At 39.4% G+C, this 27411-nt stretch overlaps 1 protein-coding gene across 2 annotated transcripts in view; it reads left to right on the plus strand.

The window, feature by feature from the left end:
• Positions 1-27411, plus strand: part of MAP3K9 (mitogen-activated protein kinase kinase kinase 9) — a 125728-nt gene that overhangs the window by 70524 nt on the left and 27793 nt on the right. For both annotated transcript variants that reach the window (XM_036735483.1, XM_036735484.1), the window contains exon 3: positions 22881-23061. In XM_036735483.1, the coding sequence (XP_036591378.1) occupies positions 22881-23061 (181 nt within the window). The remainder of the gene's footprint in view (positions 1-22880; positions 23062-27411) is intronic.

The following is a 27411-nucleotide window of genomic DNA, read 5'->3' on the forward strand; positions in this document are numbered from 1 at the left end:
TAGAAGACTCCTGGCTCAAAACCCTTCTGTAATATAAAGAATTCTCTCACCATCCCTTTAATTCCATACTTTTTCAGCTAAAGATGATTTTTAACCATTTTTTTTTGCATCAAGGATCCCTTTACTGTTTGGAGAAGCCTATTGGTCCTGCTCAGAATAATGTTTTTAAATGGACAAAATAAGAGGATTACAAAGGAAACCTATTGTATTTAAGTGTAGATATCAAATGTTTGTTTTACAAATGTTCACAGATCCCAGTTCAAGAAGCTCTAGTCTAATCCAACCTCCTGCAGCTCTACAAGATAGCTAGGTCATATGGAGCAAAGTATAACAAGCCATTTATTTATGTATTAACTGTTGTAATTTAATTTAAATTTGACTGTAGCAAACTAATCTATCATATGAAAAGAGACCACTGGACTATGTCTTGTTATATAGCAAACTCCAAAATTCTTTGGTTATATTAGAATTTTGTTTTATCTACTGCTGCTTAAAAGGAATGAGCCTGGGACTTCAAAATCCTTTCATTATACAAAGATTTTTGTCATAATAGGATTTGACCTATTAGAATTCTGTTCCTAATAGAATTCTCTGAGAAAAGAGACCATAGACAGGATTGCTGATGCAGCAAATCATCTTTGCTGGGTTTAAATTTTGTTTGTTATTTCTGTGCAATTCTAACAGATCCATCCATTTGCTTCATTACCGTCTCACTGCATCCCTTCTGTGTCAGTGGAGGTTTGGGGACATCTGCTGGGAGTATGATAATCTTATAGACTTGGTGACAGAAATAGAAATCTTTTTCTTGGGAGTAATAGGTTCCTTAAAGAATGTCATTCCAACTCTGGTAGATAACACTGTAGCTATGAAAGTACACATGCCAAAGTTTCTAGATGGAATGTTCTAGATTGAGTGTGTTTGCCTAGCAGAGTAGTTTATACAGAGTGTTCCAAAAGTCATAGTGAAATTTAAGCTTTAGTTTCTTGAAAGCTACTGGAGAGCACTAGCTCTAGCTTATAACCTGGAAAACATACTTGAATCGTACCAAAGATACCAGTTAAATGGGTCTGGTAGAAAACTGTGGCTAATCCCCTTCTTGCTGGAGAGGTGATGAATTTAAAGTACGGAATAAGAGATATGTGTATGTAAATTTGGCCACCATTTATTTTACTGCACCATGTGTATTTATTTTAAGAAGGTTTTTTGTTGTTGTTGTTATTGTTCTATTGGAGATGGACAGTGGAGAAGAGAGATAATAAACTTTTGTAAAAATAAATTTAAACAAAATACCACCCCCCTTCCAAATGTCTTTTACCATCAAGTTCTGAATTTTAATCTTTAGTAACTTAAAAGTACAATAAGACATTTGGAACACCCTGAATTAAACCTGATGCTCTTAGCCAGGACAAAAGCCTTTTTAGTGGCTAGGTAAATTTGCTTTGATAATCAAATATAAAATTCTCTGGTTTTTAAAATCCTCACAGTCTGTTTCCTCACTCTCTTTCCTGACTTTTTACAATTTATTCCCTTCCACATAATCTATAAAAATCTATATATCAATACACAGGTGTAACAACAATGCTGCTTACAGCTGCTGTAGGGGTGTAAGACCCAACAAGACCAACAACAAGAGCTGCCTGCACAGGTTTTTTGATCTACTTTTCTAAGGAAAGCAACTTTAAGGGGTTTACAATCTCACTTTAATCAAACATACATATATCATTCACTTAGTTCAGGAGGAAAAGCCAGAACCTTGAACCTCAGAGCAAATACAAACAGAAATTACAAACATACATTATATAAACAGAGCAAATAACACAATTCAACAGACAGGCTTTGCCTGATCAAGACATCACAGACACAGTTATCAAAAAGAGAAGCGCCAACATCGATTTCTTCAAAGGCAGGGGTGGGGTGGGGGGGAGAGCTCCTTAATGGCTACACAGAGTCTACACACCAGCATTCTTCCAATGAGTGACAGCCCCAAACAAAATGCTAACCTCAGAGTCTATATACCCTTCTTAGGGCCTGAAGGCTTCATACCTAATCAGCAAAAGGGTGTGGGCTTTATACCTAGTTAGCAAAAAGGTGTAGGCCTGGGGCTTTGCAACTAGCAAGACTTAATCAAAGGCACTTGATTACTTTAGCATTCTAAAAGAGAAAACAGTAAAAAAAAGTCCCACCTTAATTACCAATACAACAAGCCTTCTTGAAGCTCTTTGAAATGGTCATTTCATCTCCATATTCCTGGCCCTTTTTATCCCTATTCCCGTTGTCTGGGATGCTTTCTCATCTCATCTCCACCTCCAGGACTCCTAGGCTTCCTTCAAGACTCAGCTCAACTACCATAGAAGCCTTTCCCAGGCATGCTTCCCCTCCCTGTTATTGCCTTCTCTCTGGGTTACCTATCATTTATACTATCTATATCTTATGGGAATTTTCTTATTTGCATGTTGTCTTCCTCATTAAAATGTTAGTTCCTTAAGGGTAGTGACCTTATTTTTGCCTCTCTTTGCTTCAGCATTGAGCATTCCTGATACATAGGATATATATGTGTGTGCATGTATGTGTATATATATGTGCATATATATAAAAATTGTATATATATATATCAATAACTCAACCTTCATTGATTGTATGCTATTATGTATAATATATCACATGTTATAATATATATACATATATATTACATACACATATTATGTATTATAATTTATTATATTATGTATGATATATGTATATATGATATATAGTAGTATATAATAATGCAGGTTGACTATTATATATATAATATACAATTTTATATATGTGCATAACCATACATAGTATATATGAGACATATGTAAGTATACAATCAATGCACGTTGACTTATTGATTGACTTTGGATCAGTTCTGTCCTCAGAGCCACATTTTCAACATCTATAAAGTTGGGGAAATGGTCTTCACTTGGAATTGCTCTACGCTTTGGACAGTTTTGGGTGAGATATTCTCACCAGTGACAAGTGTGGGTTGGGAACAGAGTGAGACATTAGCGGGGAATGCTTGGAAATACAGTTTTAAGCCAAATTGGGTCTAAGGATGGCAGCTTGGCGGCTGTGTTTTAGAGGTCAAGGGAGAAAGCAAGAAAACAGAGTTGTGAATTGTATTAAGCATAGCAGTTAAATGGGGCTCATAGAAAACCATGGCCAATCCTTCTTTTGCTAGATAGGTAATATACTTAAAGTCCAGAATGAGATATATGCATATTCGGACATAACCAATGCGGATATTTCTTTTGCTGTTTGAGGTTTGTTTGGTGGTGTTTTTTTTGTTTTTGTTTTGTTTGTATTGTTGTTGTATTGGTGATGGACAATGAGAGAAGGAGAGAGAGAGAGAGAGAGAGAGAGAGAGAGAGAGAGGGGTGGGGGGAGAGAGGGAGAGAGAGAGAAAACCCTTGTAAAAATAAATATTAAAGAACAATTTTTAGCCCACCCTATGATATATTATTTATTCTAAAGTTTGGAATTTGTCTCTAAATCAAAATAATATACATTTTGAACAAATAAAAAGAAAATTATAGTTAATTACCATGTATTTGAGTCATAATAATGTTTGTCTCAACTGGACAGTTGCCATGCTTATCACCAAGCTACTCCAAGCTACTGGACTCAGCTTTGATGTGATTGTCGTTACTGTGCTTTATTCACCTTTGATCCTGGGGCTGCAGTGAGCTTGCTTTCTGAGCCCATCGTTGGAACGCAGAAAAAAAAGAGCAGATTCATTTCTGGAATGTCCTTGGAACAACTGGACAGAAAGGAATCCTACCAGGACCAGTCCTTTATATAGTTCATCATCACTATTATTAGACATACTAGAATCATAGAACGTCGGAGCTGGACGAGATCTTTGAGGTCATCTTGTCCCTACCTCTCATTTTACAGGTGAGGAAACTGGAGCCCAGAGGAGTAAGGTGATATGCCCAAAGTCACATGGCAAGTTAGTGGCAGAACAAGGACTAAGTCCTATATGTCCTGATTTCCAGAGGCAGCTGGGTGGCTCAGTTGATAGAATGTTGGATCTGAGTTCAAATGTAGCCTCAGACACTTACTAGCTGTATGACACAGGGCAATTCTGCCTCTGTTTTCTCAGCTGCAACATGGAGATGATGATAGCACCTACCCCCCAGGATTATTGTTAGGAGAAAATGAGGGAATCCATATAAAATGCTTTGCACATCTTAAAGTGCATATATAACTGCTAGCTTTTGTGATTATTATGATTCTTCCCCATTCCACTAGGTCATGCCAACCAGAAGTGAAGAAATTTCTTGCTTTTTGAAGGTTACTAGGTAACCTAGAGAACATCATTGGAGTCCATGAATCCTAGAGGTTTGAGAGGATTAATGGACCGTCCTAAGATGAGTGGTATATTCCCTTGTCATTGGCAGAATCAAGCCTGTTATGTTCTGTGATTAGAAATAATGAGTATCCTTCAATTTGTCAGCTTGGGCTTGGAAGAGAGAGCTAATAGGCTGGGAAAGTGCCGCAGGGTTGTTAGACTTTATTGGATGGATTGATGGGGGAAGTGGGCTATTTACAGGAAGGTAGGATCCAAGGACACATGGCCAGGAGGAAATGATTAATTGCCTTTTCAATTTCAGTGTTTCTTCAGAAGGGTAAAAGTAACCACAGTAGTCTTGAGGATTGTAACACCTTTGGCAGAGACTCTTTGGATAATTCAAGTCTTCATATTGAGGGATCTCTGGTCATCAAAGCTATGTGACCCTGGGTAGGTCACTTAACTGTTATTTGCCTCAGTTTCCTCATCTGTAAAATGGAGATTATAATAGTACCTATCTCCCAGGGTGGTTGTGAGGATCAATGAGATAATATTTGTAAAATGTTTAGTACAGTGCCTGGCACACAGTAGACACTATATCATCCTGCATTGTGTAGTATCATTGTCATCGTCAAGCAGTAGTCCCATAGAAAAGGGCAGCTATGTGACTATGGTACCATTTTCCTATTCCTATCCCTGAGTTAGAGCCATCAATAAAGCAGTTACATGATGATGGATTTCCAGAGGCACATAAGACATGAGAGAATATCAGCAGGGATTTGCTGAGAAGGAAATTTGCCAACTTCCCAACTTCAGTCTCACTTAGTTTTTAATAGACCAACTTGTTTGGGGAAGGAAATGAAGTGGGTGTGTGGGGTGTTGCTGTTCAGTAATTGAGGATTTGATATTTGTGTCTTGTTGGGAAGTGGCCAGTCATACAACCCTGCCCCTCTCCTTGAGTAGAGATGGATTTAGATGGCATCTTAAAAGAAGTTTTATGGATGTCTTTCGTTATTATCGTCATTATTTAGTCATTTCAGTTGTGTCTGACTCATCGTGACCCCATTTGGGGTTTTCTTGATAAAGATACTGGAGTGGTTTGCCATCTCCTTCTCCAGTTCATTTTTACAAATGAGGAAACTGAGGCAGAAAGGGTTAAGTGACTTGCCCATGGTCATACAGTTAGTAAGTATCTGATGCCAGATTTGAACTCAGGGAGATGAGTTCTCCTGACTCCAGGCCTGGCACTCTATCTACTGTGCCACTTAACTGCCCCCTTTTAAAAAAATATTACAGTAATTTCTTGAAACGTCCTGACTTACCTCTGGCTACCCCTCACCCTTACCCTTACCAAAAGTAGAATCCTCCCTTGTAACCAAAAATAGTCAAGCAAAAATGCCCAAGATGGCAACTGCATCTGACTTGGGATACAACATCCTGCCCTCATTGTCCTCTGCCTCCATTCTGTTATCTGTTCATTGAGGAAGTAGTTGTTGTGTTGATTTTTTTTAATTACTCAGAATTTGGCTTTCTTTTAGTGATGTTGTCATAGAAATTGTAGCTATGATATGGCTTCTGGCTTTTTTTTTCCAACTTATTCTTACAGATTGGATGCCAAGAGGTCAACTGCTACTAGTCTCTAGGATCTGCATTCCAAATTTTTACACTCATGAGCCCTCACTGGTGTGCTTCTCCTTAACAAATCAGTCAGTAGATATAATTCACTCTTAGCAAAGGCATTTATTAAAGTGGCATAAGAAAAGCAATACTTACAAAATATTTACCCTATAAAACCCCACTTCTACAAATATATGCAGTGTTCCTAAGAAGAGTGGGCTCAAACTTATAGAACGGTGGTAGTAAGGCAGACGTATAGGACACTATAGACAGAATGGGAAGCTACGTGGCATAGTAGATAGAGCGCCAGATCTAGAATCAGGGAGACCAGAGTTCAAATCTGGCCTTGGATACTTGTTAGCTATGTGATCTTGGGCAAGTCACTTCACTCTGTTTGCCTCAGTTTCCTCATCTGTAAAATGAGCTGCAGAAGGAAATAGCAAACCGCCCCAGTATCTTTGCCAAGAAAACTGGAGACGGGGTCACAGTCAAATACTACAGAAACAACTGAAAACAACAACCACAACAAAAGAGGCACAGCTTCTGGTTATATAGAGCCTGGGAGTTCTTTCTTCATAGAGCCCTTACACAGTTTGCTGGGGGCCATAACTTTGCTAATCCATTTGCTCAGCTGAGTTCCCCAGGTTTACTCTTCTCTGCAGGTCAACCGTCTTCTCTGACTCCTTGAAGCTGCTTCTTCTGTCGGGTGATCGTCTTTCTCTCTGTATGTGTATTTGAAGTATTTGTCTCTGCTCCCTATTAGATGCTGTCACCTGATGGTCTAATAGTGCCCCTCTCAGAGATCCACGGCCAGCGATGGGAGGGAAGAGAAAGAAATTCCCTTTTTTCCCTCTCTTGCAAGGGTTTTTTCAACAGTGAGTTCCCAGATTGCAATTCTCTCTCACTGTCCAACTGCTGAAATTGTTCTGGGCTTAGCTATTTAAAGCATGAAAGGATGTGGTTAATTTGTTCACTTGGCCAATCCTGTGGTTCCCTTCTTGACCCAGAGAGGTCTTTGTACCTTATGAAAGCATCACATCACCTTGCTAATGTAATAGAACCTCATCCTTGATGACTACATTCTGTGACTATATCAACTGGGCTTGGGGGAGGAGGAATCACATTGTGTGTATTATTCTTTTGGTTTTACTCTTTCATTTTGTGGGCCAGGTTATATACCCATTTCTTTCATATAACATAGACTATCTTCTATTAGGTGAGAATAAAACTCACATGGGTAGTATTCTGGGGGTTGGTGGGCATCCTCTGGGGTGGCACTGAGCTGTGGTAGAAAAAAAAACACCAGACTTGGAGTCTTGGGTTGGACACTTACTAACTGTGTGACCCTGGTCAAGTCATTGAACTTTTCTGAAGGAAAGAGTACTCTAAGTACTGTAAGAGTACTATAAATCATAAAGTCTTGCATAAATATGAGTAAACTAAAGAGTTCTGATAGAAAAAGGATATTTGAGGTTCCCGTGTACCAGGCTTGTTTTATATTTTTACAAACTTGATGAACATGAGCAAAAAGAAAAGAAAAAGAGGATAATAGATGATACTGTGTATCTCTAGTAGATTGGTTTTTTGAATTAAATTTTATTTTCAAATTCACAAAAATGGGTTTTTGTGAATTTCAAAATGATTTGTTTAAAAAGTGTATACTAAATTTAATATGTAGTCCCAGAGTTGCCCTACTTGTCTGTGTTCCCTTTTGAACCTACTTCTGCTTTCTTCTGTGTTTTAAAAATACTTCCTTGACACTCTTTTTTATTTTTCTCAATTTTCGAGTATCTTTACAATAATGTTGGAGTCATTGTATACATTATATTTGTGCATCTGTTCACTTCACATTATATAAATATAAAAAATATATAAAAATATAAACATAAAGTTTACATAAATCTGCCAGTCTTTCTGAAACCACCCTCTTCATAATTTCTTATAACATAATTATATTTCATCAAATTCATCTGCTATAACTTGTTTAGCCATTTCCTAGTTGAAGGATACCCTCTCAGACTCCCATTTCTTGCCACCTCAAAAACAATAGTTTTGTATTTATTTGTCTTTTTCCTCTTTCTTTGATCCAGGGTATAGACTATATATAATTATGGCCTTTAGCCATATTATATTAATTATTAGCCAATCTGTCCCTTCCCATTACAATGGTGCAGGTGGTTGGATGAATTAAATTCATTTTAGCCTATATTTAGTACCTGCTATGTATTCAAAGCCCATAGCTTTATGCATAGAGAGAGGCCCCCAAAGAATACTGGTGCTGAAGAAGTAAGGCCCTGTGATATATACCAAAAGGGGTCTCACAACACAGCCGTGTCTGCATACAGTAGGTACTTAGTATTTGTTTGAAAGGGGAAGAGAATAAGCATTTATATAATGCCTACTATGTGCCAGACACTATGCTAAGTGATTTTTTTTTTTTACCAAATGTTATCTCGTTTGATTCTCACAACAATCCTGTGAGGTAAGTACCATTGTTATCCCCATTTTCCAGCTGAGGAAACTGAGGAAAATAGGGTGAAGTGACTTGCCCAGGGTCACACAGTTAATAAGTTCCTGAGGCCAGATTTGAACCCAGGTCTTTCTATCCCCCGTGCTCACTGCTCTATTCACTATACCACCAACTGCCTCTAAGAATGGAATGTTTGTCGAAATTGTTAATAGTTGGCGAGCTTGGCACCTTTTGACAATCCTTTTCATGGTTTTTTGCTTCAGCTCTAGGGCAAGAGGGCAAGTCTGAATATAGGAATCCACAGGAACTTTTTTGAACATGGATACAGAGACAGAAAGACCACTGAGAATTCAGTTACATTTCAAACTGTGTGGTATAATGGCTATAATCATTGCTATTACTGCTGACATTTATATGATATTTTCAGTGTTGTAAAGCTTTTTACATATATTATCTCAGCTGATCCTTATAACAGCCTTGTAAGAGAGGTGCTATTACAGATTTTACATTTTAAAGATAAGGCTTTGTGACTTTCCCAGGGTCACACAGCTAGTAAGTATCAGAGGCAGTATTCACAGGTAGGTCTCTCTGGACCATTTCTGCTGCATCTCACTGACACAACTCGCTGACTGTGAATAGAATGAGCAGTGGACTAGGAATTCTGATTCTGTCTCTTCTACTAGTAAGCTTGTCAGAAACTTTCTGGGTTTTAGTTTCCTCACGTATACGAGGATGGGGCTGGATTAGACAATCTCCAAGTTCAGATCTAATTTGAGCATTTTATTATTCTGCATGGAAGGCCTCTGGTTGCATTAGCCCGTGTGATTGTACAAATTATAGCCTGACGCTAGTCTCCTGGGGAGCCTTGTTGATGTGCTGGGATTAGGTTAGCCCTGCCTTGATTGGTATCTTCCGTCTGTCTTTGGCATGCATCACTCCTCTGAAGAGAGGGAGAGTCTGAAAGATTGGGAGTCTGGCACCTCTGAACCTTCCCCAAACAGCAGGAGGTGGAGACAGCAGTGGGCCAACAGCCAGGGGAGGCTAGGGGAATTTGTGCTGGCTTTGCCCTCTCTGGGTGGCAATGATGGATGAGTCACAAGTTCAGTCGGTCTGTTCCTGCTGAGTCAGCGTGAGGCAGCCCAGGACCTGGTTCTGCACGTTGGCAGCTGGCGGGTTGGTCTTTCTGGGATGTCAGGGTGTAGACTAGCTCTGAGCTTTTCTGTGTCTGCCTTCTTTGTCTGTCTGTCTGTCATCCAGCTATTCATCTGATTTATTTGTTCATTTGTTTAATTAATTTATTTGCTTTCTTTTCATTCACAAGAGATATTACAGTGAGAATGGCACCTTCATCTCTATGTTCCCTGCTTGTATTAAATAAATGGGATTTTTTTTCCTCCTCTGACCTTCCCCTACCCACCACCTCCCCTCCTCATTTTCTTCACACCTTACTCCAGAATGGTCTGTAACTTTTCTATTCTCCTCTCCTGGGGCAAAATAATCGTATCTAAATCTCTTTTGCCTTCTGACTTGGTGGTTCTGCCCTTGGGATGCTGAGAAAGCTCAGATGGCTGGGTGGGGCTTGGCTGTCCTGAATGTGTAGCCATGCTATTAATAAAAATGAAAAAAAAAAGATTTCATTGTCATAGGATTGTAGATTTAGGACTAAAAGAGACTTTAGAGGTCATGAAGTCCAACTCCCTCATTTTAGAGATAAGGAAGCTGATGCTGGAGAAGGTTGTACAGCTACTGTCTAAGGCAGGTTTTGAACTCAGGTCCTCCTGACTCCAGTTCTCTATCCCCTATACCACCTATAGAATGACCTGAGACTTGAGAGGGGCCTTTAGATTTTTCCACCTATATATAGATGGAGAAACTGAAGCTTAGAGAGAATTCTTGTTCACTTAGGAATCTGGACAAGATTTCCTCTGAGATTCCTTCCGACTTGGAGATTCCGAGATTTTCTGAAGTGCCCCCAATCACACAGAATCTCAGTAGTTTAACTGGGAACAGAACCTTGGTCTCCTGCCTCTAGGCTCCTTACCCCTGTTAGGATGGAAGAGGGCTATGGTATGGATACAGTGATTGGCCCTAGATGATAACAGGAAGAAACAAAAATGTCTGTACACATTTGTGGATTTCTCTTCCTGCATATGCACATTCTCCCATCAGGAGGGTCACCAGCCAGGCTCAGAGGGAATGCCTAGAAGGATGGTTCCCAAGTAAGGCGGATCCTTAGAGGCACCATTTTTTTGTTTTTGTTCCTGACTTCACATTTCTTTTACCCCAATTGGATTCTTGTGTGTGAGTGCGTATGTATGTTTACACATATATATTTGTACGTATGTGTATGTATATATATTCTTTATTTTATTTTTAATTTACGAAATAAAACAAGCATTTCCATAACATAGTACAACAAAAAGATGTTTGCACATGAAACTGCAAATCTATGTACAACTTGCTATTCCTTTTAAATATAGAATAAATATAATAATAGATATATAATAATAAAGTTATTATGTACATTTCTTTTTTTCTCTCTCCCTGCCCTAAAGATGGCTACCATTAGACATAAATATGTATATTTATGTAAAATCATTCTATACATACTTCTATTTATCAGTTCCTTCTCTGAATGAAGATGATGTCTTCCTTCATATGTCCCTGGTAATAATTTGGGTGTTTATAATAATCAAAATGGGGGGCGGAGCCAAGATGGCAGCTGGTAAGCAGGGACTAGCGTGAGTTCTGTACCGAGTCCCTCCAAAAACCTATAAAAAATGGCTCTGAACCAATCCTAGAACGGCAGAACCCACAAAACAGCAGAGGGAAGCAGGGCTCCAGCCCAGGACAGCTTTGATGGTCTCTGGGTGAGGTCTATCCCACACGGACCTGGGAGCTGGGAATGGAGTGGAGCAGAACCCAGCCTGAGCAGCGTGGACCATCCAGACCAGAAGCCGGGTGGAGGGGGCCCTAGCGCCCTGAATCAGTGAGCTGCAGCAGTTACCAGACTCCTCAACCCACAAACACCAAAGACTGCTGAGAAGGTTAGTGGAAAAAGCTGCGGGAGTGGAAGGAGTTCGCGGTTCGGCTTCCAGCCCCGGGGACAGCAGAGGTGGGGCAGCCAAGGCTGTTGTTAGTTCCGGTCCCAGGCCCACCTGGTGGGAGGAATTAAGTGGCGGATCAGAGCAGGAATGCACACCCTGCTGAAGGTCTAAGCCCAGTCCAGGTTGGGGGTTGGGGAAGGAGCAGTGCTGGTGTGGCAGAGCCGGCACCTCCCCCCCCAAATGTGGAACATAGAACTCTCTAGTCTACAAACAGTCATACCCCACTGAAAAACTCAAAGGTCAAGTTAGTTGGCTGGGAATATGGCCAGGCAGCGAAAATGCACCGAGATTCAGTCTCAGACTTTGGATTCTTTCTTTGCTGACAAAGAAGACCAAAACATACAGCCTAAAGAAGTCAATAAAGTGCAAGAGTCTACACCAAAAGCCTCCAAGAAAAACATGAACTGGTCCCAGGCCATGGAAGAGCTCAAAAAGGATTTGGAAAAGCAAGTTAGAGAAGTAGAGGAAAAATTGGGAAGAGAAATGAGAAGGATGCGAGAAAACCATGAAAAACAAGTCAATGACTTGCTAAAGGAGACCCAAAAAAATACTGAAAAATACACTGAAGAAAACAACATCTTAAAAAACAGACTAACTCAAATGGCAAAAGAGCTCCAAAAAGCCAATGAGGAGAAGAATGCCTTGAAAGGCAGAATAAGCCAAATGGAAAAGGAGGTCCAAAAGACCACTGAAGAAAATACTACTTTAAAAATTAGATTGGAGCAAGTGGAAGCTAGTGACTTTATGAGAAATCAAGATATTATAAAACAGAACCAAAGGAATGAAAAAATGGAAGACAATGTGAAATATCTCAGTGGAGAAACCACTGACCTGGAAAATAGATCCAGGAGAGATAATTTAAAAATTATTGGACCACCTGAAAGCCATGATCAAAAAAAGAGCCTAGCTATCATCTTTCAAGAAATTATCAAGGAGAACTGCCCTGATATTCTAGAGCCACAGGGCAAAATAGAAATTGAAAGAATCCATTGATCGCCTCCTCAAACAGATCCCAAAAAGAAATCTCCCAGGAATATTGTCGCCAAATTGCACAGCTCCCAGATCAAGGAGAAAATATTGCAAGCAGCCAGAAAGAAACAATTTGAGTATTGTGGAAACCCAATCAGAATAACCCAAGATCTGGCAGCCTCTACATTAAGAGATCGAAGGGCTTGGAATACGATATTCCGGAGGTCAATGGAGCTAGGATTAAAACCTAGAATCACCTACCCAGCAAAACTGAGTATCATGCTCCAAGGCAAAATATGGATTTTCAATAAAATAGAGGACTTTCAAGCTTTCTCAGTGAAAAGACCAGAGCTGAATAGAAAATTTGACTTTCAAACACAAGAATCAAGAGAAGCATGAAAAGGTAATCAAGAAAAAGAACAAGAAAAAGAAATTACAAGGGACCTACTAAAGGTGAACTGTTTTGTTGACACTCCTACATGGAAAGATGACAAGTATGATTCATGAGACCTCAGTATTAGGGTAGCTGAAGGGAATATGCATACATATATGTTTATGTATATATATGGGTAAATATGTATGTATGTATATATCTATGTGTATATATATATATATATGTGTATATATATATATATATATGTAAAAGAGAGAGAGCAGACACAGGATGAGTTGAAGATGAAGGGAAGATATCTAAAAGAAATAAAATCAAATTAAGGGATGAGAGAGGAACATACTGAGAGAGGGAGATAAGGAGAGATAGAATGGGGTGGATTATCTCGCATAAAGGTGGTAAGAGGAAGCAGTTCTGTGGGAGGAGGGGAGAGGGCAGGTGAGGGGGGAATGAGTGAACATTGCTCTCATCAGATTTGGCCTAAGGAGGGAATACCATACATACCCAATTGGGAATCTTACCCCATAGGAAAGAAGAGGGAAGAAGATAAAAAAATGGGGGGGATGATGGAGGGGAGGGCTGATGGGGGTGGAGGTAGTCAAAAACAAACACTTTTGAAAGGGGACAGGGTCAAGGGAGAAAATTTAATAAAGGGGGATGGGTTGGGAAGGAGCAAAATATAGTAAGTCTTTCACAACATGAGTATGGTGGAAGGGTTATACATAATGATACACATGTGGCCTATGTTGAATTGCTTGACTTCTTAGGGAGTGTGGGTGGGAAGGGAAGAGGGGAGAGAATTTGGAACTCAAAGTTTTAAAAACAGATGTTCAAAAACAAAAAAAAATGTTTTTACATGCAACTAGAAAATAAGATACACAGGCAATGGGGCGTAGAAATTTATCTTGCCCTACAAGAAAGGAAGGGAAAAAGGGATGGGAAGGAAGTGGGGTGACAGAGGGGAGGGCTGACTGGGGAACAGGGCAACCAGAATATATGCCATATTGGAGTGGGGGGGGTAGTAATGGGGAGAAAATTTGTAATTCAAAGTCTTGTGAAAATCAATGCTGAAAACTAAATATGTTCAATAAACAAAAAAAATGAAAAAAATAATAATCAAAATGACTGAGTTCCTCAAAGTTGTTCTTAAAACAATATTACTGTTACTGTATATGGTGTTCTCTTGATTCTGCTTATTTCGTTCTTCATTATTTCCTGTTTCCATGTTTTTCTACATCATTGAGTTCATCATTTCTTATAGCACAGTAGTATTCCATCACAATCATATACCATAACTAAGCATCACAAGGTTTGAGACTGAGAGGAACCTTAAAGATCGTCTAGTTCTACCCTTTCTCTCTCAGTTTACAGGTGAGGAAACTGAGACCCAGAGATGGGAGGTGATTTCTCCCAGGTCACACAGGTAGGAAGTCATGGAGCTAGGATTTTTGTAGCCAAAGTATTCTTGCTTCAAATTCAGCAATTTTTTTTCTTGAGGAAAGTAATAATGGTCTGAACCAGTATTGGAGTAAGGGGTAGAAAAGAGATATATTGACTTCTGGTTGCACCTTGATGTCACAGTATCATTTAACCACCAGCCCTTACTTCCAGGACCCTCAGATTCACGTAATGTCAGAACAGAAACAGAACTAAGAATTCCGTAGGTGGAGAAATGAAGGCACTAAGAAGTGAGGTCACATGCTGAGTTAGTTGCAGAGATGGTACCAGAGTGCAAGTTTCTCGACTCCTGGCTTAGTGTTCTTATCTTTGTACCTCACTATTACACCCTTATACATACTGGGCTACACCCAGAACGATCGCTTCTCTTTCCTACCTTGGTTACATTCCACTTTTTCAGGTTATAAAATCCCTCTACTAAAGCTATCCCTTTCTCAAGACTACAGATTTGTCCTCTCTCCTAGAATGCCACTCCCCTATCTCCAGTCCCTGCCTGAGTCAACTGGGTAGCACAATGGATAGAGCTCTGGGTGGAGAGTCAGGAAAACAAGTTCAAATCCAGTCTCAGACACTTACCTTTGTTAAGACCAGGAGAAAAGCAGCCACTCTGCCAAGGTGAACCATTCAGGCACAGAGTAAACAATTGTAGAGTCCAAGATTGGGAATGAATAATAAATAAGTAAAATCACAAAATGATAAATCATTAATCAAAGTTAATGTTCCCATTAGGTTCCAGTCTAAACTCTAATAAATGAGGCCTCTAAATAGCAATACTAAGTCTAAGGAGGAATAGTCTCCTCCCCTCCCCCTTTAAGCCTTTCTCCCCCATCTAGAAATTGGACCTGGAATCACTGATGTGCCTAAGGTACTCATCCTAATGCTTTCCATGATCATCCCTTCTTGATGTTGTTAAAATGTTTTCAGTTCTGTCTGACTCTTTTTGACTCCATTTGGGGTTTTCTTGGCAAATATAATGGAGTGGTTTGCCATTTCCTTTTCCAGCTCATTTTCCTGATAAGAAAACTGAGGCAAACAGGGTGAAGTGACTTGTCCAGGATCATACGGCTAGTTGGTGTCTGAGGCTGGATTTGAACTCAGGAAGATGAGTCTTCCTGACTCCAGGCCCAGCAATCTATCCACTGCACCACCTAGCTGCCCCAGCTAGTTCCCCCAACAGAGAGAGTATTAACTATTTATTCTTGATGTTCCTGCCTCCTAAGGTAGACCAAGAATGAAGCCCTATCACACTGATAATTCATATTGAGATTATAGTCCACCAAACCTTCCACCTATGTCTTTCCTAACCATCTCATACTTGTGAAGTTGAACCCAAGAATAAGAATTCACATTTGTCCCTATTGAATATCATTTGATTAGATCTCACTTTACCTTGTGCTTTTTGGATCATGACTCTCCTCCAGTGTGTAAACTGTCCCAGGTTTGGGTCATTTGCAAATATGTTGGACGTGTCATCTATGCCTTGATACAAGTCATTGATCAAAATGTTAAATAGCGCAGAGAGAAGGACAGATTACTCAGGGAACTCCTTTGGAGATCTACTAAATTGGCATTGAATTCTTACAAACTTGGTTGGCCATTTAACTAGTCCTGAATCTGTTTAATTGCATGTTCATCTAATCCACATTTCCATTTTTCCCGTGAGGATACTGCAAAATGCTTAAATAAATGGTTTATTGAAATCTAGGAAAGATCATATCTACAGCCTTCTTCTGATCTACTAGTTCAGTAACCCTCTCAAGAAAGAAAATAAGGTTAGTCTGGCGTGATGTGGTTTTGGTGAAGGCATGCTAGCTCTTTCATACTAACACTTCATTTTCTAGATATTAACTAATGATATTTTAATGATTTATTTAAAAATTTTCTCAAGAATAGAAATAAACCCAATGGAATGTAGTTTGCAAACTTTGTTCTCACCTCTTCTTTGAAAATAGGAACATTTGCCCTTCTTTATGGGGAAGCGTATTTTAAAACCTCATTTATAGTGAAACTGAAAATATTAAAAAGGATTATGATATCAATGGAAGAGAGGAGCTTCCTTTGTTTAACTCCTGGAGTCTGAGGGGTGGTCCTGAAGGAATGGAATTCAATCTGCTGGACTCAGGAATGTTAACTGCATTCTATGATATCTTTTCCTATTCAAGATTCCTATAAATGTTACCTGAAATCTTCTTGTAGTAGAGATTTGTCTAATGATGGGAGACTATTCCAGCCGAGCTACAATATTTATTTGATATCTGGTATAATGGTACCTCTCTATTCTCCGTAGTCTTTTTTTCCCTTAATTCTGTAAAATGAGGGGTTGAACTAAAAAAGAATTCCATGGCCTTTCACATAACTGGGACTAATAGTCAATAAACATTTATTAAGTACCTGGCATGGTACTAATACGGTTATCCCTTCTGCATCATGACTTTCCCCAGTGCGGTTTCGCTATATTATGGGTTGGCATGAGAAATTAAATGGGAATTTTTGTGGAGTTTTGTGGAAGCTGCAGACAAAATGGAAGGCCAGCAGATGATACAGAAAAAGTTTAAAAACTCAGATATGCACAGTATTGTATAATATCAACCCAAATTTTATAATAAGGTACTGTAAACACCCCATAAAAGAAAAAAGAAAAAAATTAGATTTCTTCTATGGTGTGAAAGGAGGACCAAAAAATTTTGCCTGGATTTTCCAGATCTGTGGGGTGGAGAGTGGGGTTGGGCCACCAAGCTCTTAACCCCTGCAATGAAGAAGAAGGTATAATTGTATTAAGCACCAGGTGGCAGCTAGGTGGGCACGGTAGATGGCTGCTGGGCCTGGATTCAGGAAGACTCATCTTCCTGAGGTCTAATCTGGCCTCAGACAGTTAATAACTTTGCTACCTTGGACAAATCGCTTAACTGTTTGCCTCAGTTTCCTCATCTGTAAAATAAGCCGGAGAAGGAAATAGCGAATCATTTCCATTATCTTTGCCAAGAAAACCCCAAATGGGGTCGAGAACGATGCAACGCTATTGAAAAGACTAAGCAACGGTAACAGCACAGCTCAGGAAATACAAAGAAAGGATTAGCTCAAAAATGGTTTCCATTTATTGCAGTGATATGGCTGGAACTCGTGTCAGCATGTGTGTGTGTGTGTGTGTGTGTGTGTGTGTGTGTGTGTGCGTGCGTGTGTGCTCATCTATCTGATCCAGGTAGCCATTGGCAATGGTTTCCTAATAGTCTTTGAAGGTGGTTGTGAGGTTCAGGTGAGCTAATTTATCTAAACTCTTCGCAGACCTTAAAATCCTACATAAATGTCAGCTATTATTAGTACTATTATCATTGTTATTTTTTTTATGCACTTGTTGGTATGTTCCCTAAATCATGTCGATCTCAGGTTAATGATGATGAGTTTATAGGGGGCAGATAGGGGCACGGATAATAGTGTCATTTATGTAACATGATTTGAGGAACCTGGTTAAGATCTCCTGCCCCAAAATATCTTCCTCACTACCTGTCATGGTGTCTGAAGTCCTTCCGTCAATTTATTTCAGTCTTGAAAGTAAGTCTTCTCAGCAGATATACCTGAAGGGGAAATAATTTGTGCTGGATTCTTTTTTTAGAATATTGAAATAATGAGGCAGATGCGAGATTTTTGCTTTCTAATGCTAGGATTTATTTAAGGAAAGCTGTTTAATTAAGCAGAGATATTCAGAGAAGGGCCTCTGAACAGCTGGCTGGTGTTGTACATGCAGAGACACATTTGACCAGACCCTCAATAAGAGAGCAGCTTGTGTGAGGAGGTCTCATCCAATTTGGGAAGCTGTTAGGTCCTTCCTGTTGGAAGCTTGACCACCCAGATGCTACTGCAGTCATTATTAGGGCCACCTAGCTGCATACTCTGTCTTGTCGGCTATTCTGGATAGCTTCCTGAAGTGCTTAATTAGAGCAAATTTGTTGGCAGGAGGAGGGGGGTTATCTAATAGGGTCACCTAGCAGATGTCTCCTAGAAAAAGCTTCTCTCTCCACATAAGGAAACCTTATTTTACTTTTGTAAGGATAAATTGATAGATAGCTGAAGGACTCTCCTGGGAGAATGGGACATAGAGCAGACCAAATCACAGGGCCCCAGGGCCGAAAGAATAACTCGGCCTACTTCAGATATTTTGCTTAGATCTATGTCTGCAGCAGGGGCTAGATCATTATTAATTTGATTATGAGGTTTCCTAGTATATTCCCTCTGCCACCTCTGTAGTTTTTATCCCCATTCAGCACCATTAGGGAGGAGGCAGATTTTCCTGTCCCTAGTCTGCCAGTTGGTTTCCTTCCCCCAAGTCTCTCCCCACCTCCGGTCCACCCTCCGCTCAACTGCCATCTTCCTAAAGTGTAGGTCCAACTGTATCACCCCCTCTACTCAGTAAACTCCAGTGATTCCATGTTACCTCCAGGATCAAATATACAATCCTCCATTTGCTTTTAAAAGTCCTTCACCATCTGGCCCCTACCTACCTTTCCCATCATCTTATGCTTTACTCCTGTCCACCTACCCTTTTTATGATCAGTGACGTGGGCTTAGGGCTAAGCCAAGACCATTCCTTCTCCCTCCAAATTGATTCTGGGGGAAAGCACACTTCCTTTAAGAGGAGCTTTCTCACTTGCTCTTCTTGTTTCTCATATTTAACACTTCATCTCCTGTGATGGCTTTTCCCTGGCTATCCCTCAGGCCCTGGATATTTTCTCTCCTCACCTCCATCTCCTGGGTTCCCTGACCTTTTCCTTCAAGATTCAGCTCAAATCCTTCCTTCCACAAGAGTACTTTCCAGTTCTCTCCATCCCTCAATGCTAGTACTTTCTCTCTGAGATTACCTCCCATTTAATCTTAATTTGTACACAATTGTTTGCATATATGTCTGTCCCATTAGAATATGAGCTTCTTGAGGGCAGATACTGTTTTTTTTTTTGCCTTTCTTTATATCCCTAGTACTTAATATTGTGCCTGGCATTTAATAATTGCCTGTTGACTGGCTGACTTTGAGGTTCTGAAGAGTTTACTGTGCACAGGGTTCTAAGGTACTGATGCTGGTTAGTGTTCAAGGTTCCTTATATTTTCCATGACAGAAAGATCTCTGTGGCAATTCTTCTGCCCATTTCTTGCCTTTCAAAATGGAGGCTCTTGCCACTGATGCCTTTTTTTTGAGAGCTAGCTGCCTAGCTAGGAAAAGTTTCTTGAACGCTTGTTGTTTCTTTGTTTTCCTAAGTATGCCAAGTAAGCATTTTTATCTAATAGGTAATAATAAAGCAGTGCTTCCCATGGAGAATTTTTCAACTCTTCCTAGCTTATGGCATGTAGCACTCAGTTTCCATTAGTGCTCCAGGGTGTTTTTGTCTTGGAGAAAGCTTCTCTCAGAGTAATGTGCTTTCCACTGGAGCCCTTTTGGTAGGTGAGGGAGTGGTCTTGGCTCAGTCCCAAGTACAGTTCTGAGTGCTCCCTTGATGGTGCTTTTCTAGGAGGATAGTTAGACTAAAAAGATGAGAGAGGAGGAAGATAATCGTAGAATCAATTAGCCCTGGAAGGGACCTTAGAGAACTTTTAGTGTAGTTCCTTCATTTTTAAAAAATTTACATTTTAATTTTAAAACATTTTTATTGATATCTTTAAAATGGTAAAAATCAACAAAAATGAACATTTTAATAAAAAGACCTGAAAAGAGGATTTTATATGAATCTGTGAACTTCTCCTTATATAATTTTCAAAACATATATTAAATTTAAGATATTAACGCAATTGTCCTGCTTGTTTGACCTCTCTTCTAATTTTCCTCCTGCTTTCTGTGTTTTTAAAATTGTTTCCTTGATGCTCTTTTATTTCTTTTGCGGCATCACTTTCACTTCCTACCAACTCTTCCTCCTCCTTCATAACAAATAAGTAGAGTCAGCAAAAACAAATCATTGCGTCGTTCTTGTTTACCAAGAGGTAGGGATCGGGGTTCATCATCGGTCTCCATTGCATTAGCTGACTTCTTGAGTCTTTCCAAGTTATTTTCTTACATTACTGTACTCGTTATATAAGTTGTTCTTCTGGTCTCACTGACTTCACTTTGCATCGGTTCAGGTAAGTCTCTATAAGTTTCTTTGAATCTGTCACATTAATAATTTTTTATGGTACAATAATATTCTATTATATTCATCAACCATTCCCCTGTTGATATGAACCCCCTTTCTCTCCAGTTCTTTGCTATAACAAAAGCATTGTTATAAATATTTGTGTGCGTATGGGTCATAAGAAAGAATAATTCTTCAAAAGTGGTTCAGTAAAACCAGCTAACTTCTGTTGGGCAGTATGTGCAATATTATATACCTGCAGTCTCCCCACACTGAAAGGAAGGGATCATTCATCTTGTTTGACAGAAGAGGAAACTGAGGCCCAGAGAGGGAAATGATTTGCCCAAACTTACACAATAAGTAGTAAGGCAAGACTTAAATTCAGGTTTTTTGGCTTTTAAGTTGGTGGTTGGTTTTTTTTTCCCTCACAACAACATTCTTCTCTGTGTTACTGCTCTGGGCTTCAGTTTTCTCATTTGTAAAACGATAACACTAGACTCATAGTGAGGAAAGTATTTTGTAAGCCTGAAAGCATGATAAAATGTGAGCTACTACTGTTTAATCAATCCTCAGCCTTGAGGAACTCTAAGGATTAGCCTTACACAGAAGCAATTGGTGAAACCACTGAAGAATGCCACCCAGGAAGGAACACTTGTCCCTCATCATGGATTTAGAGCTGGAAAGGACCTCAACTGGTCATCTAGTCCAACTGCTATATTTTAAAGATGAAGAAATGGAGGCTCAGTGTGGTTAAGTGAGTTGCCCAGAGATGTGCAGGTCATAAGTTGCACACCCAACTTTTAAGCCCAGTTGCTTATTCCTGGAGTATGCTCATGTCCTGTTGTTGCCAGGTCTCTCCTTCATCATTCGCCTCTGCAACATGTTGAGGCAGCTAGGGGAGAGAATGCTGGACCTGAAGTCAGAAGATATGAGTTCAAATGTGGCCTCAGACTCTAGCTGTGTGATGCTGGGCCAGCACTCAACCTCTGTCTACCTCACTTCCTCATCTGTAAAGTGGGGATAATATTTGCACCTCCCTCCCAGAGTTATGGTGAAGTATCTTTATCATTACCATCACCATCATCATCATCGTCATCAGCAGCAGCAGCATCTTTATTATTCTCACTATCACATTCTCAGTATATGAGAAAAAGGAAATAAACAAGAGATAGGCTGGTACAATAGAAAAAAAGCTTTGGAATGTGAGTGAGAGGCCTTAGGTTCAAATCTTGGCTCTGTTTTTGCTGTGTGTCATGAAAGAAAGTCACAACCTCTCTGGTCCTTTATCCTCATCTGTAAAATGAGGGAAGTCTAGATAATCTCTGAAGTTGCTTCTACCTCTAGAGCCATGAAACTAGGTTAGGAAAGACCTTGACATTCAGGGGAAAGCTTTTCTTAAGAAGAGAAAGGTAGGAAAATATAAAGAAGTCATCATATTGGTTTTTATTTTAGTACTTTAAATACTATTTAAATACTTTATTTTAAATATTGGTTTTTGTTTTAAGAAACAATATCTCAAATATCTCTTCCTTCACCTTTTCAATCTTTCCCTTAGGCTCTTCAGAAGAGGCCTATGGTAACAAAACCAGGGACACAATTGTTAGGCATGAATTTAATGTTGTCTTTCTGAAAGAAGGGTCAGGTCTGATCTCAGTACATCTAGTCTACAACACATTGACTAAATGTTTTGGTCTATGAGCTATGGGTATTAAATCATGAGTCCAGGGCTCCACGGATCTCAGAAGACAGTTTTTAACCAGTTTTTTTTGGATGGAGTAACTCATTCTGTAATGATGAGTAGTGAGGTGTTGGATGGCTCAAGAGATGGAAAGAAAAGAGGTTCCAGATAGACTATGACATCTGAAGCATCTAGGGAAGGGGCATGGTTCAATTCAGGAGTCCATGTGTCCTCAGGGTAATAAGAGGAGCTTATCAAGGAGATATAGGGAATATTTGGGAGATGACCATATTTTCCCACTGAAATAGCCCCAAGTAAGTGAAAAAAGTGTGTATTAGAGAACAATTTTATGACACTAAAAATGTTATATACAAGTAAAGTTTTCTTTATGAGAATTAATCTCCTTTTAAAATTTCATTTCTTGTGGGTATATGCATGGAAGACTCTAGAATTTATTCCCTTTCTTATTGAATAAAGGGAATAAAGGGAAAGGTTCACTAAAAGCCACAGGGCATAGCTACTGGAAAAGATTGGAAAACCTCTGGTATAATGAAAAGAAGAGTCAGACTTGGAGACAGAACTGGGTTTGAGTCTCAACTCTACTGTGTACTAGCCTTGCATTTTGTGTGAAGTATTTAGCCTAATTATGGGATAGTAATGAGGATAATACTTGTATTATCTCCCCTATAGGACCAGTATGTTTTATAAACGTGAATTATTACTCAACAGGACTGTTTGTGTTCAGTCTGCTGTTTCTCATTTTTTTTCTCTTTCCTTGTCCAGTATTGATCCTCCAGAAGGTTGAGAATGGAGACTTGAGCAACAAGATTCTGAAGATCACAGATTTTGGCCTGGCCCGGGAATGGCACAAGACCACCAAGATGAGTGCAGCTGGAACTTATGCTTGGATGGCCCCTGAAGTCATCCGCTCCTCCATGTTCTCCAAAGGCAGTGATGTTTGGAGGTAGGGGCCACTGTGTTCTCAAATTCATTTTAGTTGCCCAGACTCTTCCAGAACCTGAGCGTTGTTTAGGAACATAAGATCCCCAAATTGGAAGAGAACCCAAACATAGATGGAAGATCTTCAAAAGTCATGCAAAGCTAATTTCCATTATGCTAGCTAAGGAGTAGGATTTTCAGGGATTGCTCCACCATATGGATATACTATTGTCTAGAGAAGATATCCAGTTGCCTTCTAGGAAGAGATGCCAAGGAATTATATGTTGACTAGCACCTTGCTTCTAGAGCAGGGGTTCCTAACCTTTTCTGTGGGCATCATAAACCCCTTTGGAAATCTAGTGAAGCCTATGGGCCCTTTCTCAAAATAATGTTTTTAAATGCTCACAATTAAATACATAGAATTGCAAAGGAAACAAATTATATTGAAATGGAATTCTTAAAAAAATTAAAAACAAGTTCATAGTCCTGAGGTTAAGAACTCTTGTTCTAGACCTAAAAACCCAAGACAAATGTCTGCTCTACCTTGTCAGGGTATATCATTACTACTGTTTGGGTATACTTAATACATTCCAGTAGGTGTATTTTTTTCAAGCAGCTATTTGCCTCTCCTATGTTTTTAGATATGGGGAAAATGGAAGTTGGATTTTTCAATGTGGTACAGGAGAAAGAATTGCAGTTATAGGATATAAGTTCAAATCCCAGCTTTGCTTCTTGCTACCCATGTGACTTTGGACAAATCAGTTCTATCTAGTCTTCAGATTAGTTTTCTAATCTGTAAGATTAAGAGGGCTGAACTAGATGTTCGAACAATAAGTCATTAGCATCATCATATGCAAGAAAATGTAATGGTATCAGCTTTCTACATTTCAGAAACATAGTTCCATTCTGCTGTTCCATTGATATTACATAATGAGGTAGCTAATGTAAACTAATCCATTCTTCTCCCCTAAAGAATCTCAGTAGCTTTCGAGTCTTCAGTCATAGGCAATTATGATGCACCAGGAGACTTCATTTCAAATCTTCACCCTGTTTGTTATTCACTATGTCCTGTATGATCATACTGAATCTCAGTTTCCACATCTGTAAAATGGGCATTATTAGGTCAAAGGATCATAGCTCTAAAATAAAAAGAAAAGTTGGAGGCTGCCTAGTCCAACCCCTTCATTTTATAGATGAGGAAACCTTAGCCCAGAGAGTTTAAATGACTTGCTCAAAATTACACTGGTACATCAGAACCATAGGAGCCCATGTTTTCTGACCCCAGAGCCAGAATTCCACCATGCCTCAAACATTCTCCCCCCCAGGAAGTCACTTCCCCTCTATGAACTTTATCTTTCTTATTGTAAAAAAAGAGGGTTGAATTAGGTGATCTGAGTTGTTTTCGAGTTCTAACTCCTATTATTTTTAAGTTCCCCTCTGGCATTGTACTTGAAGTTGTAGATGAGGACTATCCACATGGGGTCTGATGCTGAGGGAATGCTTTATGGCCCAGTTTAGCTGGTGTTAGACGGTCTTGACAATACTGTCCACCACTCCTTTCCTCCTATTCCTTCCTCTCCCCTTCTTGGCTTGCTAATGGAATTCTTTTAAGAAATTATATTTTATTGAGGGGGTGGAGCCACGATGGCAGATTAGAGGCAGTAACCCAGTTGAACCCTCTAAACATTCCCTTCTATACAATTTTAAAATAACACCTCAAATCAAATTTTAGAGCAGCAGAGCCGACAAAAGGTCAGGGTGAACCATTTTTCCAGCCTAAGAAAATTTAGGAGTTAGGAAGGGTCTGTGACACCAGGATGAGGATACTACCACTGGCCTTTGCCGTATCTTCTGTATACTACAGCTTATGAGAAAGCCATAGCTAAAGAGGGAGAGAGGTGGGCAGAGCCAAGAGGGCATATTAGAGGCAGCAGCCTGGCAAACTCTCTCAACAATCCCCTACAAACAACTTTTAAATAATGCCTCAAATTGAATTCTGGAGCAGTGGAGACACTAGCCTGGACCATATACTGCAACAGGAGCAAGAGCAGCCACTTTGGGAACTCTCAGCCCAGAGACAATAATGGAGTCGGGGTAGTAACTGGTCAGAAACAGATTACAGAGGACCCTTTGCTGGCACTGAGTACAGCTGGTGCTGACTGGCCCATATGCAGTTCTGCATGGCAGTTTCAGAGTGGCGAGGAGCCTTTATGGCCAGTTGCAAGGGAGCAGGGGCCCTGGTCAAAGTTCTGAGGCAGAGAAGGGCACTACCACTTGCAGCTACAGGAGAGCAGGGGACCTTGTCACAGTTCCATGGCCAAAAGGACCTCCAGCCTGCTTGTGACTGCAGGGGAACAGGGACCCTTTCTGGGTAAAGTCTAGAGCACAGACCAAGAAAGCAATGACCACATCTCTCCCTGGGTCATACCACCATGGAAACACTAAAACTTCCAAACCCTTAGAACTAACCATGAAAATAGCAGCACAAAGAAACCTGAAGCTGGGGACAGTGCCTCCCCATCCCCAGGTAAGCAGAGCCCAACTTGAACATAAAGTTCAAAGTCAAAAAATAGGCTAGGAAAATGAGTAAACAACAAAAAGAGAACTTAATAATAAAAAGCTGTGGAAGGGAAGATAAGACATATACTTAGAACAGGGCTGTCCAAAATATAGCCCATGGGCTGCATGTGGCCCACAGTGCGATTTTATGCAGCCCACCTATGGGTTTTAATTTTCACCAGCGAAAAAATAAAATAATAATTTGCATGGAATGCATATTAGATTTTTAAATTCCATCACTAATAAATAATCTTGTTGATGTTAATTTTCTTTGGTGTTTTTAAACAGTCTTATGGACGGAACATATTGCATGGAATTTTCAACCTATCTGTGGGATGTGTTCCTTTTGTACTATGCAGACTATTCAGTATGCACCTACCTTTATACTGTTGTGTTGTCGCTTTGTTGTTTTGTGTTTGTTTTCGTGCTTTGTGCCTTCACCTGTTGTATTGATAACGTGTGTTCCCCCTCTTTCTACTAGTGTACTGTATTTTTTATTCTGGGCGTGGCCCTCAAATAATTATTTTATTTTAATGCGGCCCTAAGATAACCTAAGTTTGGACAGCCCCAACTTAGAAGAAGACAACAATGTAAAAAGAGCTAAAGCCAAAGCCTCAAAGAAAAATGCTCACTGGACCCAAGTCCCACAAAAATTACTGGAAAAGTTAAAGAGATGAGTGGTAGAGGAAAGATTGGGAAAAGAAATGAGAGTGATGCAAAAAAAAATTATGAAAAGAGAATGAACAGCTTGGTAAAAGAGGCACAAAAAATACTGAACACAAAAACACCTTAAAAATAGAATTGGCCTCAGGATAGAAGAGGCAGAAAATTCACTGAAGAAAGAACTTCATAAAAAGAAGAACAGGCTAAATGGAAAAAATGTACAAAAATTCACTGAAGAAAAGAACTCCTTAAAAAAGCAGAATTGACCAAATGGAAAAAGGTTAAAAAAAACTTACTGAAGAAAATAATTCCTTAAAAATTAAAATTGGCAAATGGAAGGTAATGACTTGGAGCGTAAGAAATCAAGAAACAGTAAAAGTCAAAAGAATGAAAAAATAGGAGAAAATGTTAAATACCTCATCAGAAAAACAACTTACTTAGAAAATAGATTGAGGAGAGATAATTTAAGAATTATTAGATTACCGGGAGCCATGATAAAAAAAAAAGATCCTAGACATCTTATTTCAAGAAATTATAAATGAAAAACTGCCCTGATATCTTAGATCTAGAGGGTAAAATAAAAATTGAAAGACTCCACTGATCAGCTCTTGAAAGAGATCTCAAAATGAAAACTCGCAGGAATATTAAAGCCAAATTCCAGAGCTCCCAGGTCAAGGAGAAAATATTGCAAAAATCCAGAAAGAAACAATTCATATATCATGGAGCCACAGTCAGGATCGCATAAGATTTATCAGTTTCCACTTTAAAGGAGAAGAGGGCTGGAATATAATATTCCAGAAGACAAAGGAGCTAGCATTACAACCAAAAATAACTTACCCAGTAAAACTGAGTATAATCCTTCAGGGGAAAAAATGGATATTTAATGAAATGGAGGACTTTCAAGCATTTCTGATGAAAAGACCAGAGCTGAGTAGAAAATGTGACTGTCAAACACAAGACTCAAGAGAAGCCTAGAAAGGTAAAGATGAATGAAAAATTACAAGAGACTCAATAAGGTTAAACCATTTATATTTCCATATGGGCAGATGATACATGTAATTTCCTAAGAATTTTTATCATTATTAGGGCAGTTAGAAGTAGTCTACGTGGTCAGAGGGCATGGGTATTAGTCGATTATGTTGGGATGACCTCG

This window comes from Trichosurus vulpecula, chromosome 8, assembly GCF_011100635.1.
Source record: "Trichosurus vulpecula isolate mTriVul1 chromosome 8, mTriVul1.pri, whole genome shotgun sequence".
Lineage (NCBI taxonomy): Eukaryota > Metazoa > Chordata > Mammalia > Diprotodontia > Phalangeridae > Trichosurus > Trichosurus vulpecula.